The sequence below is a fragment of the Mercenaria mercenaria genome, chromosome 9 (assembly GCF_021730395.1).
Source record: "Mercenaria mercenaria strain notata chromosome 9, MADL_Memer_1, whole genome shotgun sequence".
NCBI lineage: Eukaryota > Metazoa > Mollusca > Bivalvia > Venerida > Veneridae > Mercenaria > Mercenaria mercenaria.
Window position 1 is genome coordinate 5192779 of NC_069369.1, and position 13992 is coordinate 5206770.

A 13992-nucleotide genomic window follows, 5' to 3' on the forward strand; every position below is an offset into this window, starting at 1 on the left:
AGTCACAATCAAAGAGGAAAGCGTAGCGTCCAACTGTAAACGGGTTGAACACTAAACATGCGGTATGTCTCAAAACGGTTGGATCTTAACCTCTTTTAATCAAACGTTTTATTTTACCTAATACAGTTGGAAAATTACCACGCCCCAAGATCTTACGAAGTTTGTAAACCACATCACCATAAAAACGGGTTTTAAAATACCTTCTCACGGAAGTGTCTTTAAATTATTATTGAATTTAAAACCAAATCAAGCCCGCCCGCTTAGCTCAGTAGGGAGAGCGTTGGTCTACGGATCACGGGGTCGCGAGTTCGATCCTCGGGCGGGGCGTATGTTCTCCGTGACGATTTGATAAAAGACATTGTGTCTGAAATCATTCGTCCTCCACCTCTGATAATTCATGTGGGGAAGTTGGCAGTTACTTGCGGAGAACAGGTTTGTACTGGTACAGAATCCAGGAACACTGGTTAGGTTAACTGCCCGCCGTTACATGACTGAAATACTGTTGAAAAACGGCGTTAAACCCAAAACAAACAAACAAATAAAACCAAATCAGAATTACGATAGTAAAATTTAGTAAGGTATATATGCAATTTGTAATAACGGTTGCCTTGCTGAAGAAGTTTACTTATAATATATTGATTACGTTCATTGAAATCCTTGACATGACTACACGCTCTGGCAAACCGAATTAATTGAGAAATGTATACCCCATAAGATGTGGCCTGAGGTACGTCCCCATCCAAATTGGGAAAATTTACAAAGCCTAGTTTGAGGAAAGGTGGCATTACGGAGAATACTGTCTGCAGGCCCATCCAATAAAGTGCAATACAAAGTTAGGTTCCTATGAAAACAAACACTTCAATTTTGATAAAATGATTTCTACAATACAATAAAAGGTACAAGGGATATTTACTGAGCTTAATAGGCAGATAGGGAGACATTTGGTGCGTATAGTTATTATGCCCCCCTTTGAAAAAGGAGGGGTATATTGTTTTGCAGATGTCGGTCGGTCGGTCGGTCGGAATGTAGACCAATCCGTTTCCGGATGATAACTCAAGAACACTTGGGCCTAGGATCATGAAAGTTGATAGGGACGTTGGTCATCACCAGCAGATGACCCCTATTGATTTTGATGTCTGTATGTCAAAGGTCAAGGTCACAGTGACCCTCAATAGTAAAACGGTTTCCGGATGATAACTCAAGAACACTTGGGCCTAGGATCATGAAAGTTGATAGGGCGGTTGGTAATGACCAGCAGATGACCCCTATTGATTTTAAGGTCAGTATGTTGAAGGTCAAGGTCACAGTGACCCTGAACAGTAAAACAGTTTCCGGATGATAACTCAAAAACGCTTGGGCCTAGGATCATGAAAATTGAGAGGGAGGTTGGTAATGACCAGCAGATGACCCCTATTGATTTTAAGGTCAGTATGTTTAAGGTCAAGGTCACAGTGACCCTGAACAGTAAAACGGTTTCCGGATGATAACTCAAGAACGCTTAGGCCTAGGGTCACAGAAATTGATAGGGAGGTTGTTAATGACCAGCAGATGACCCCTATTGATTTTGAGGTCAGTATGTCAAAGGTCGAGGTCACAGTGACCAGGAACAGTAAAATGGTTTCCAGGCAATAACTCAAGAACGCTTAGGCCTAGTGTCAGGAAAATTGATAGTAAGGTTGGCCATGACCAGCAGATGACCCCTATTGATTTTGAGGTCATTAGGTCAAAGGTCAAGGTTACATTGGTCAGGAACAGTTAAATGGTTTCTGATCTTCTTGTCCAAATCATAGGGCCTAGGGCTTTGATATTTGGTATGTAGCAAAATCTAGTGGTCTTCTACCAAGATTGTTCAGATTATTTCCCTGGGGTCAAATATGGCCCCACCCCTAAGGTCACATGGTTTATAAAGACTTGTATAGGAAAAAACTTTGAAAAACCTCTTGTCCAAAACCACAGGGCCTAGGGCTTTGATATTTTGTATATGACATCATCTAGTGGTCCTCTACTAAGATTATTCAAATTATTCCCCTAGGGTCAGATATGGCTCCGTCGTGGGGGTCACATGGTTTACATATACTTATATAGGGAAAAACTTTGAAAATCTTCTTGTCCAAACCACAAAGACTATGGCTTTGGTAATTTGTAATGTAGCATCATTTAGTGGTTCTCTACCAAGTTTGTTCAAGTTATCCCTCTCGGGTCAAATATGGCCCCGCCCCAGAGGTCATATGGTTCATATAGACTTATACAGGGAAAAACTTAGAATCTTCATGTCCATAACTTACATAATTCAAATTTGGACCACATGTATAGTTTTTAGTGGCAAGATGAACCTTGACATGAGTTGACCTTGATCTTGACCTAGTGACCTACTTTCACATTTCTGTACCTACAGCCTTCAAATTTGGAACACATGCATAGGTTTGTGTACTGAAAAAAAAATTGACCTTGTTATTGACCTAGTGACATACTTTCACATTTTTGAAGGTACAGGCTTCAAATTTGGACCACATGCATAGCTTTTTGTTCCAAAATAAAATTTGACCTTGATTTTGACCTAGTGACCTGTACTTTCACATTTCTCAAGCTACAGCCTTCAAATTTGAACCACAAGCATAGTTTTGTGTACCGAAATGGAATTTGTGTTTACAGTGAGCATATAATTTCTGTTCCTTGTGCAATTACTGAATGCATCAAGGGGGGCATTTCGTGTTCGACGAGCTCTTGTTATATTTAAAAAATGTGGTAGCTACGGCGGCATAGGTTATACTTATTTTATTACGTTATATCCAGATAGAGTTCCCACTTTTTCTATTTTATTATCACAGCAGCGTTGTTTGTGCCGTGTGGCGGCCGTAAAAAGTCTCCCCGTACATTCAATCAGGGCTGTTATATTTCGATCTTCTCAGATAGAGTTCTGCTTAACCCGGGGCTAGAGGGCGTGGACGGTAGCATGTATTTCCACTACCGTCCGTGAACAGGCTCAATCAAACCGAGCCTGCAACATTTTTGTTTTTGTTGTGTTGAGCGACCTGTGGAGTTTCCACTTTTTCTATTAAATTATTTACTCCTTAAGCAATAGTCATGTTTACACTGTCTTATAATTTTGTGTTTGTTTTTTCTTGTTCATGTAAAGTGTACAGTTCCATTTGTACACAACCATGTATATACTGCCCAGGGGCTTCATTTTGAAGTAGCTGCATAGAACGTAGATATTCTAGATCTTAATTCTTCTTTTTGCAAAGCGTAAAATCATTGTTTAAATGCCCAACTACTAGAAAGAAAGTGTGTCATTTAGCATGTAAACTGGAATCGGACTAGTAGTGGCTTTATGCATATCGGGACATTCTGTTTGATGTATGATCTTCTTTTGACAGTTCCTTGTCAGAATTGTAAGCGTGTGCCAAAAGGTGAAACGTCCATAAATTTATAAATAAACTTAAAATTTGCTGTCGACAAGAAAGACTTCTTGTTTAAACTTGTTAAGCATGGAAAAATGTTACACTAACACAACATCAAATGGTTTAATGTTGACAGAAGGAATACATGATCCATTACAGATGATAGATTAGGGCTAGTTTGGTTTGTTATATCTCGGATCTTCATTCCCATTAATTGTAGTTCCGGGTTACATTGTTAGCAGTTCTGAGGTCATCATGGAAAGTTTGGGATCGGCAGATATATAGAAGACACTATATGTCTTATTTTTGTCCTTTTAGCCATGAAGATCTTCACAAAATAAAGTATGTCTGACAAAAATGCTTAAATTCTGTAAAAAAATCAACATTTTTCATGACACAGGCGACTATTGTTCTGGTACATTTAACGTGAATGTTAGATTCAGTTTAGATGCAAATCTTATACTGAATTTGTTTAATTTTGAAATTATAAAAGATTTCAAATAGCGGCTGTCTTACACCTATATTAGAGATAATCGCTTTACGTTTTTGTTGTAGAATTTGCAAAGAAACATGAATCAGTCCGTGGTTTTGGTTAACGTATATATCAAAGAAAAAGAAAACGATTTGAGTCTTGAAGGAAAATCCAGCATGCCATGAGTTATGTGGTTTCTTACTCCCTCGTGTAACAGAGACTTAGATACAACTTGTTCTCATATATTTTAAGAGCGGTCAACAAACTGGCCAATTTACTGGACACTATATATATGTTACAGGCATTTTCTAAATTTAGGTATTTTGTATAATGTCTAAAATTTAAGGCATTTTACAAAATGACTAAAGTTGTTGGTCATTATGTAAATTGCCTAAAAATATTAAGGTATTTTGTATAATGCCTAGAAAATCAATGGCCAATTTAAGATATTGCCTGATAATACTCCGGCAATTTGTTAAATTTTGTTAGATTGACTGTCATTATAGTAAGGCTTATTAATTGGTATCTATAGTATGTATGACCCTTTTTCATATCGATTATAAGATTTTAATCCTCGTTAATGACCTTTGTATACCTGCTGGTCATTGAGTGAGATGTTTTCAGGGCAGATTTCCCCTTACATGTGCATAATGTAAAATCACATTTACTGTTAAATAATAAATTATACTGTAGTTTCTCATTCTGACATGTTCAGTGCTAAACAAAATGGCACAGGCACAGATTGGTATGTCTAATGAACAAAAGTTTACAATTAATTTATTTAAAAACATAGAGAAAAATAACAAGAGTGTTGTATGGCCTAGGCCGAAATACGATGAAGTTGTAGCAAAACTTCTCACCGGAAAGAAAACTTGTGCTTCGGATTATTATCACAGTCAAAAGTAAGTACGCTACTATTTTGTATTTGCCTAAATAAGTATAAGAGTAAGCTTTGAAAAGTGTTTTATATCTAATCACGTTCAATAAATACCTCCTGTGCCCCTACTGTCTGTTTGTCTGTTTGTCTGTCTGTCAATACCTTCATCCTTCTATGCGTCTGTCAACATGTCTGCTGTAACATCTGCTAAAGGACAGTAATTCTTTCAGTCACTTGGTCAAATGTAAAGGAATAAGTGTGTGTATGGATGACCGCATTAGTCACTTGGTTCAATGAAAAGTAATTAGTATGTGTAGCTTATCAAATGTATTTTATCTTCAGGTTTGATGTTCTTCAATGTGGAGACATACAACGGCTTGTGAAGAAGAAAAAGCAGGAATCCGATCCAGTTTTGTATTACGTCTGTGCCGAAGACATGTATAGCATCATACAAAAAGCACATATAATTACTGGACATGGTGGACGTGATAAAATGCTGAAAGAACTGGCAAAAAAGTATGCAAACATTACTAGAGATGTCATAGGCCTTTTCAAAGAATTATGTGAAGAGTGTCAACTTAAAAAGAGAAAACTTGCCAGCAAAGGACTTGTCATTAAGCCTATTTTGAGCAAAGACTTTAACAGTAGAGGTCAGGTTGATCTTGTTGACATGCAGTCATTAAAACAGGGCGAATACAAATTCATTATGCATTATCAAGACCATCTCACGAAGTTCTCAGTTCTTCGAGCTTTAACATCGAAGCGTGCTGCAGAAGTTGCGTTTCAGTTACTTGACATATTTCTATTGATAAGTGCTCCAAATATTCTCCAGTCTGACAATGGACGCGAGTTTACAGCTTCGGTTATTTCAGAACTAAAGGATCTCTGGCCAGATAGTTGCATTGTTCATGGTAAACCACGCCATCCACAGACACAAGGAAGTGTTGAACGTGCAAATGCCGATATCAAAGACATGCTTGTAGCTTGGATGCGAGAAAATCAAAGTAAATCCTGGACTATTGGATTGAAGTTTGTTCAGTTTATGAAAAACAACAGTTATCATTCCGGAATTAAACGCAGTCCATACAAAGCTATGTTTGGTTGTGATGCCAAAATGGGTTTAACCACATCGTCACTTCCAAATGATATTCTGTCTTCACTGGAAAGCGAAGAAGATCTTCAAGCACAGCTTGACGAATCTCAGCCAGAGTCTTGCACTAGCTCTCAGACAGAATCAGAGTGTGAAGGAGAGACTGAGTTGCATACAACTGACGATGAAGCACAAATCGAAATTCATGCAGAGAATGAACTTGTATGCGCAGTATGCAGTAAGTCAAGTGATGGTGCGCATAAGTGTTCGATGTGTCACAATACTGTTCATGCTATTTGTGGAACCATTAACGGTGACGAAGGTTACGGTTCTTCAGTTGTTTGTCAACTTTGCGCTGCTGAGCAAATTATTTTATCTGAAAGATCAGTAGCTGCAATTTCACTTGAACAGCAGTCTAATAGAATGCTTAAAATGTCAGAAAAAATCTTATCAGCAGATGTCATCCTAATTTGTCATGTAAAAATAAGTGACTCTTTAAAAGCAGTATCCAAAGGTCGAGAAATGTGTGTAAATAAACACTTTTGTTTAATAAACTGTGTTATTTCTATTTTATCTCAATTAGGTAATTTACAAAATGCCTACAAATATTTTCAGGCATTCTGCAAAATGCCTTGAAAATTCAGTCATTTTGTAAAATGACTAAAACTCGCAGTCATTTTACAAAATGCCTAAAAGTTTCAGGCATTATACAAAATGCCTAAATTTAGAAAATGCCGGTAACATATATATAACAAGTCTGCAAAAAGTTACAACCTGTAGGAGGAAAATTTGTGTGGTTTTATTCCAAAAACATTTCCATTTAAGTAAATTTCTTTATCAGTACTTTCAAATGGTCTTGGATAAAAATATATTAAATTCTTATGGCATTTGTCACTTGAATAATTTAATTATTTTCACTAAGGCTATACTAAAGCAGGTCTGAGTTTATCGTCCCCATCAATTAAAAATCCGTCCTTCTAGACAAGACAAAACAAACAAATGTCAATATTAACGAAATTTAGGTTTCTGTAACCTATTACGTTATCACAAGACAAAACGCACAATCTACAAAACATCAAAACCTTACAAAGATTAGAATCGAAAAAAACAACTTTTTCATCCGTTTTCAACATAACCTTTCGCTTACAGCATTTACACGCTTGAAAACTATTGTATCTGACTTGAAACAATAAATGGAAGGCTGTTAAATTCAAAAGTTAAAAACACAGATATGAAAACAATCTTACATGAATGCACTCAGTTCTCAAATATCTGTTTTTAAGTTTATCAGATTATAGTTTTTTCTTTCGAGTTGCCAAATACAACCCAATAGGGCGCTAAACGTAGATCTAGTTTCGTATGCTTTTAATTGTTATTTTACTTTGCATTTTTCTACACTATATTCACTCCATTTCTGTGGCAGAAATGAGCAAAAAGCCTTTATTCTAAATATAAACTTGTAAGAGGAATGTTGAAACTATTCGTTGACTGGCGCTTTAACGGTGTTCTTGTTATGCAAAACAGAACAAATGATTCCCTTATAACTAGTAACGTTTCCGTCAATTGTACATATAAAACATTTTAATGCTGACGTAACACACTTATTCTCATTCGTGCGTTCTGTAAATTTGGACAAAATAGTAAAGATTATTGGCTTATTCATAAGTTATTTATTTGATAATGTAGGCGCTTTAATTAACCTTGGCATTTCCATTTCCTTATCTCAGTTTTCTTTCGCTTTTAAATAAAAGAACATTCTGGTAGTTTACAATTTTATTCCATATATAGAATTACATTTCTATAGGTTTTTTATAAAAGGATTATTACCAGAATATCGGATGAAGGTACGATTATATCCAACAAACTGGAAATGCTTTGTGTGATTAAACTTTGAGGAAGTCATCATTATCAGCCATAAAGCCGGGATCAGTGAGGATTTTATTCAACACCTAGATATTGTATATTTTAGGACTTTCATGCAGGTATTCATTCTACTTTAAAGTGCATCTTGTAAGTTTCTTCGATTAAATTTTACTGTTTGCAGTTTGTTGCTGTCTTTTCTTTCTATTTACGCATTGCAATTATAGAATGATTTTTGTAATATGGAAGATCCCCTCCTTACCAGAGAATGTAAAATAAAATCTACAGAAATCACCTTTTAAGCCATAGAATGCCACAAGCTCTCGGTTTTGTTGAGGCTTCCGTTGTAACAACTCTCAAACCCTCACCTCACGGCTTAAGCTGGGCCTTAATACACAAAAATACTAAATGAACTCGGAGATACGTCCATTAGAGGACATGAAAAACAACAATAATGAATATTAGTACTGGTGCCATTTTATGGATACTGCACAATCCTTAAAAAAGATTTCAGAATACTTAAAACTCTTTAAAGGAAGTATAAAATCAAACGAACTATCGATTGCGTGTGTTCGTGCAAGGAATAAAGTGTGTGAAAACTCTTACGACTCATAGCTCTGCCTTATGATGAACTCTAGTTAACAGTAACGTTGAAATTACGCCATAATACCACATGACCACAAATGACTTCAACACTGACTCCATTTTACAGCGGACCTTTAATAGCTTCTACGTGGGTCTTTTCAATTAAGCATTTCTATTCAAAGATTTATTCAAAGTAGGGAATGTATCAAAGCAAATTAATAGCAGACATATATGTTCCCTAGCACCGGATACCAGAAAACCAAAGAAAATAACAATACTTCAACTTTCACATTATATTTACAACTTGTAGTGACAAAATCCTTCACTAAAAGTTTAGAACACCGTTTGTCTTTTATATACTCCTTCTATATCGTAGAGACGAGAAACACTCACATCAGCGATCCACAGTGACTGTTCGTCTATGTGCATGGGCATTGGCCGTCACACTGCTTATATGTTCCTCTGAAAATATTTATTTCATTTTATGTTAGACACATCATGCTGTAACTAACAGAGGTGACAGCATATTCAGTATTTCTAGAATTATGTTATATATTACATAGTTTTTTTAAAACTGTCGTCACATTGTTTTCATACATAAAAATGAAATCATAAATATTACAAAATTAGCAGTTTTTAAGGATGCCTCCAAAAAACATTTAATGAACAGTTTTTAAATATCTTCTGAATGTTTAAATTTAAAGTTACATGTAATACATTTTTAAAATTTGTTGTTTTCTTCGGCTAAGGTAAAACTATTTCTTAATATTTTACCGACATCTTTATTCTTAACCATCTATCCATGATGTGCTTACAGTGTTCAATTTCCCATACATATAGTAATTACTGTGATGATATATTTTGCTGAGATATGTTTCTGTACGATAGGGTATTATTTTCATAATAATTTTTGTCAGTCACCTGTGATATTTCTATTTAGAATTATTCTGTGATATATTAATAATGTTTGTAATATGTGTTAAATTTAAATAGTGCCTCTCTATGTCATGCCACCAGTGCCAAAGGACCACAATGGAAACAAGCGCTGGCGCTTTTTTGTGTTATCCTTGGTATTGGATGCATATCATGGTTTAATTTTGTATTATTTAATATTTATTTATTTATCCATTTTTATTCATTTATTTATTTATTTATTTAATATTTCAGTATGTTAGAATTTTAACATTATAAGAATGTTTGTAAACCATTATATGTTTTCCTTTGCCGAAATAAATCAATCAATCAATCAAGCTCAATCAAAAGCTTATTTTTTTAAAAATTGCTATTTGGAATGATTACAGCCTAATGTTTGATCCAAAGCATGACCCGTTTCCAAAATTGCGGCTGTATATAGTACGATCCAGATGTAATACATGTATATGTCAATCTAAAGTCTACAGCAGTAGGGGGGCCTCCGTGGCCGAGTGGTTAAGGTCGCTGACTTCAAATCACTTGCCCCTCATCGATGTGGGTTCGAGCCTCACTCGGGGCGTTGAATTCTTCATGTGAGGAAGCCATCCGGCTGGCTTACGGAAGGTCGGTGGTTCTACCCAGGTGCCCGCTCGTGATGAAATAATGCACGGAGGGGCACCTGGGGTCTTCCTCCACCATTAAAGCTGGAAAGTCGCCATATGACCTATTATGTGTCGGTGCGACGTTAAATCCAACAAAATAAATAAAATCTACAGCAGTAGTAATATGATCCTTTTTTAAAATTTAGTTTAGTTTTATGGTGTCCATTGTATACAAAGCTATTAAACTAAATTCATATAAAAGTACACAAACATGGTTACGTAACTTTTGATTTTCATACCTATGCAGTAAAGTCTTAAATGTTTCTTTAATCATACTAGAGATTGTTTTAGATTTTTGTATAATATGACATATAATCTTTCTAAGCGAATTTCAAAGCAGGATACAAATAAACAGTAATTGTGAAAGAATTGTATCAGTTACAACAAATACGTCAAGTAGAGCGACCATACCTGGTCATATGAGTTGCACTTGCAAAATGTTACTTAACAGTTATGCTGGCAGTCATTCAAACCATTTACCAAGATTACACTACCACCAACTTTAAACTAACTGTTTCAAGGACCATGCTAAAAGGTTTATGTAAAGTATCTGCATAAGCTTCAGTTTTTTTTTATATTCTGAAGTTAAGCGGTACATGACGTTTAATGGAGTACCTATATGACTTAATGGCATAACTGAGACAGTATTCGAAGGCTGAATTTAACAAAGCGGTATACATTTTACATACCTGCAAGTTCCGCTGGTAAATAATGAGCTTACACGGAAGGCAAGATATGGCTACTGCTTCTTTCTGTCAATGCAGTTAACTATTTCTTGCAATGAGATATGGTGCTGGGATTATATGCTAAAATAAATTATTTAAATGGACTTACTCGCAGTTTGCTTTGCACTCGTTATCGTATGTTTCTCCATCGGATGCGCAGACATATTCTTTGTCTTCACTGCATTTACAGTTACTTTGGTCCAGTGGCTCGCTGTATGGAGTTATAGGCCAGAAGTCCTGTGGAGGAGGCTTGTTGCAAAGGCATCGCTCATCACCTGGGCTGCAGTTACAGTCACTCTTGGTTGGAGGCTCATAGTTCGGAGGCGAGAGGTCCTCTGAAGGAGATTTGTGGCAAACGCATTGCTCATCACCTGGACTGCAGTTACAGTCACTTTTGGTTGGAGGTTCATTGTGCGGAGGCGAAAAGTCCTCTGAAGGAGGTTTATTGCAAAGGCAATGCACATCACCTGGAATACAGTTACAGGCATTTTCGGGTGGTGGGTCGTTGCTCGGAGGCAAGAGGTCCTCTGAAGAAGGCTTGTTGCAAAGGCATTGCTCATCACCTGGGCTGCAGTTACAATCATTTTTGGGTGTTGGCTCGTAGTCTGGAGGCAAAAACTTCTTTTGAGGAGGTTTGCTGCAATCACATCTTACATCACCTGGATTGCAATTGCATATCCTAACGTTTGGTGGCCTGTAGATTGGAGGCCAGGTGAACGTCGGTGGAGGCTTGTTGCAAGGGCATTTAACATCACCTGGATTGCATTTACATGGCCCTGTGGGGGGTAGCTTGTTGGTAGGCGGCAAGAGCTTCTTAGGAGTAGAAGGGGGTTTGTTACAAGGGCATCTAACATCACCTGGATTGCATTTACAGGGCCATGCGGGTGGTGGCTTGTAGATTGGAAGCCAGGGGAAAGGTAGCGCACGCTTGTTGCAAGTGCATCTAACATCACCAGGATTGCATTTACAATCCCCAGAGGGTGGTTTTAAAAATTTCTTAGGAGCATGTTTGTTACAACGACATCTAAAATCACCTGGATTGCATTTACATTCCTTTGTCGGTGGTGGCTTATCAACTGGAAGCCAGGGGAAAAGAGATCCAGGCTTGTTGCAAGGGCATTTAACATCACCTGGCTTGCATTTACATGGCCCGGTGGGTGGTGGCTTGTAGGTCGGAGGCAAGGTGGAAGGTGGCGTAGGCTTGATACAAGGGCATCTAACATCACCTGGCTTGCATTTACATGGCCATCTGGGAAGTGGTTTGTACGTCGGAGGCCAGACGAAATGTGGAGGAGTCTTGATGCATGGGCATTTCACATCACCTGACTTGCATTTACATGGTTCTGTTGACGGTGGCTTGTAGGTTGGTTGCCATATGGCAGGTGGCTTGTAGGTATGAGGCAAGGTGGATGGTGGCATAGGCTTGACACAAGGGCATCTACCATCACCAGGCTTGCATTTACATGGTCCTACGGGTAGTGGCTTGTAGGTCGGAGGCCACGCGAAATGTGGCGGAGTCTTGATGCAAGGGCATTTAACATCATTTGGCTTGCATTTACATGGCCGAGTAGGTGGTTGTTTGTGTGTCGGAGGCAAGGTGGACGGCAGAAGAGGCTTAATGCAAGGGCATGTAACATCACCTGGCTTGCATTTACATGGTCCTGTGAGTGGTGGCTTGTAGGTTGGTTGCCATATGGCAGGTGGCTTGTAGGTATGAGGCACGGTGGATGGTGGCATAGGCTTGACACAAGGGCATCTACCATCACGAGGCTTGCATTTACATGGTCCTACGGATGGTGGCTTGTAGGTCGGAGGCCAACCGAAATGTGGCGGAGTCTTGATGCAAGGGCATCTACCATCACAAGGCTTGCATTTACATGGCCGAGTAGGTGGTTGTTTGTGTGTCGGAGGCAAGGTGGACGGCAGAAGAGGCTTAGTGCAAGGGCATGTAACATCACCTGGCTTGCATTTACATGGTCCTGTGGGTGGTTGCTTGTAGGTAGGTTGCCATATGGCAGGTGGCTTGTAGGTATGAGGCAAGGTGGATGGTGGCATAGGCTTGACACAAGGGCATCTATCATCACCAGGCTTGCATTTACATGGTCCTACGGGTGGTGGGTTGTATGTCGGAGGCCACGCAAAATGTGGCGGAGTCTTGATGCAAGGGCATTTAACATCATCTGGCTTGCATTTACATGGCCGAGTAGGTGGTTGTTTGTGTGTCGGAGGCAAGGTGGACGGCAGAAGAGGCTTAATGCAAGGGCATTTCACATCACCTGACTTGCATTTACATGGTTCTGTTGACGGTGGCTTGTAGGTTGGTTGCCATATGGCAGGTGGCTTGTAGGTATGTGGCAAGGTGGATGGTGACGTAGGCTTGACACAAGGGCATCTACCATCACCAGGCTTGCATTTACATGGTCCTACGGGTGGTGGCTCGTATGTCGGAGGCCAAGCAAAATGTGGCGGAGTCTTGATGCAAGGGCATTTAACATCATCTGGCTTGCATTTACATGGCCGAGTAGGTGGTTGTTTGTGTGTCGGAGGCAAGGTGGACGGCAGAAGAGGCTTAATGCAAGGGCATTTAACATCACCTGGCTTGCATTTACATGGTCCTGTGGGTGGTGGTTTGTAGGTTGGTTGCCATATGGCAGGTGGCTTGTAGGTATGAGGCAAGGTGGATGGTGGCATAGGCTTGACACAAGGGCATCTACCATCACCAGGTTTGCATTTACATGGTCCTACGGGTGGTGGCTTGTATGTCGGAGGCCACGCAAAATGTGGCGGAGTCTTGATGCAAGGGCATTTAACATCATCTGGCTTGCATTTACATGGCCGAGTAGGTGGTTGTTTGTGTGTCGGAGGCAAGGTGGACGGCAGAAGAGGCTTAATGCAAGGGCATGTAACATCACCTGGCTTGCATTTACATGGTCCTGTGGGTGGTGGCTTGTAGGTTGGTTGCCACATGGCAGGTGGCTTGTAGGTATGAGGCAAGGTGGATGGTGGCATAGGCTTGACACAAGGGCATCTACCATCACCAGGCTTGCATTTACATGGTCCTGTGAGTGGTGGCTTGTAGGTTGGTTGCCATATGGCAGGTGGCTTATAGGTATGAGGCAAGGTGGATGGTGGTGTAGGCTTGACACAAGGGCATCTACCATCACCAGGCTTGCATTTACATGGTCCTGTGAGTGGTGGCTTGTAAGTTGGTTGCCATATGGCAGGTGGCTTGTAGGTATGAGGCAAGGTGGATGGTGGCGTAGGCTTGACACAAGGGCATCTACCATCACCAGGCTTGCATTTACATGGTCCTACGGGTGGTGGCTGTATGTCGGAGGCCAAGCAAAATGTGGCGGAGTCTTGATGCAAGGGCATTTAACATCATCTGGCTTGCATTTACATGGCCGA

General features: G+C 39.2%; 2 protein-coding genes across 2 annotated transcripts; one reads left to right on the forward strand and one right to left on the reverse strand.

The window, feature by feature from the left end:
- Nucleotides 1-4599: 4599 nt before the first annotated feature.
- LOC123530816 (KRAB-A domain-containing protein 2-like) lies at nt 4600-6821 on the forward strand. The gene is made up of 3 exons (XM_053551969.1): nt 4600-4775; nt 5093-6078; nt 6763-6821. The coding sequence occupies exons 1-3, from the start codon at nt 4600-4602 to the stop codon at nt 6819-6821; spliced, it is 1221 nt and encodes a 406-aa protein (XP_053407944.1).
- A 1742-nt stretch (nt 6822-8563) lies between these two features.
- On the reverse strand, nt 8564-13970 carry LOC128559379 (adhesive plaque matrix protein-like). Its single transcript, XM_053550730.1, has 2 exons — nt 10694-13970; nt 8564-8747 (listed from the first exon to the last, which is right to left on the reverse strand). The coding sequence occupies exons 1-2, from the start codon at nt 13957-13959 to the stop codon at nt 8705-8707; spliced, it is 3309 nt and encodes a 1102-aa protein (XP_053406705.1). The 5' UTR covers nt 13960-13970; the 3' UTR covers nt 8564-8704.
- Between the last annotated feature and the right edge of the window lie 22 nt (nt 13971-13992).

Bases quoted from the DNA above. Each gene is read 5' to 3' on its own strand.
- LOC123530816 (XM_053551969.1), top strand. From the start codon at position 4,600: ATGGCACAGGCACAGATTGGTATGTCTAATGAACAAAAGTTTACAATT. The intron at 4,776-5,092 runs GTAAGTACGCTA...TTTTATCTTCAG, and splicing joins GATTATTATCACAGTCAAAA to GTTTGATGTTCTTCAATGTG. The intron at 6,079-6,762 runs GTAAGTCAAGTG...ATTTTCACTAAG, and splicing joins ACTTGTATGCGCAGTATGCA to GCTATACTAAAGCAGGTCTG.
- LOC128559379 (XM_053550730.1), bottom strand. From the start codon at position 13,959: ATGCCCTTGCATCAAGACTCCGCCACATTTTGCTTGGCCTCCGACATA. The intron at 8,748-10,693 runs GTAAGTCCATTT...AAATATTTTCAG, and splicing joins GAGTGCAAAGCAAACTGCGA to AGGAACATATAAGCAGTGTG.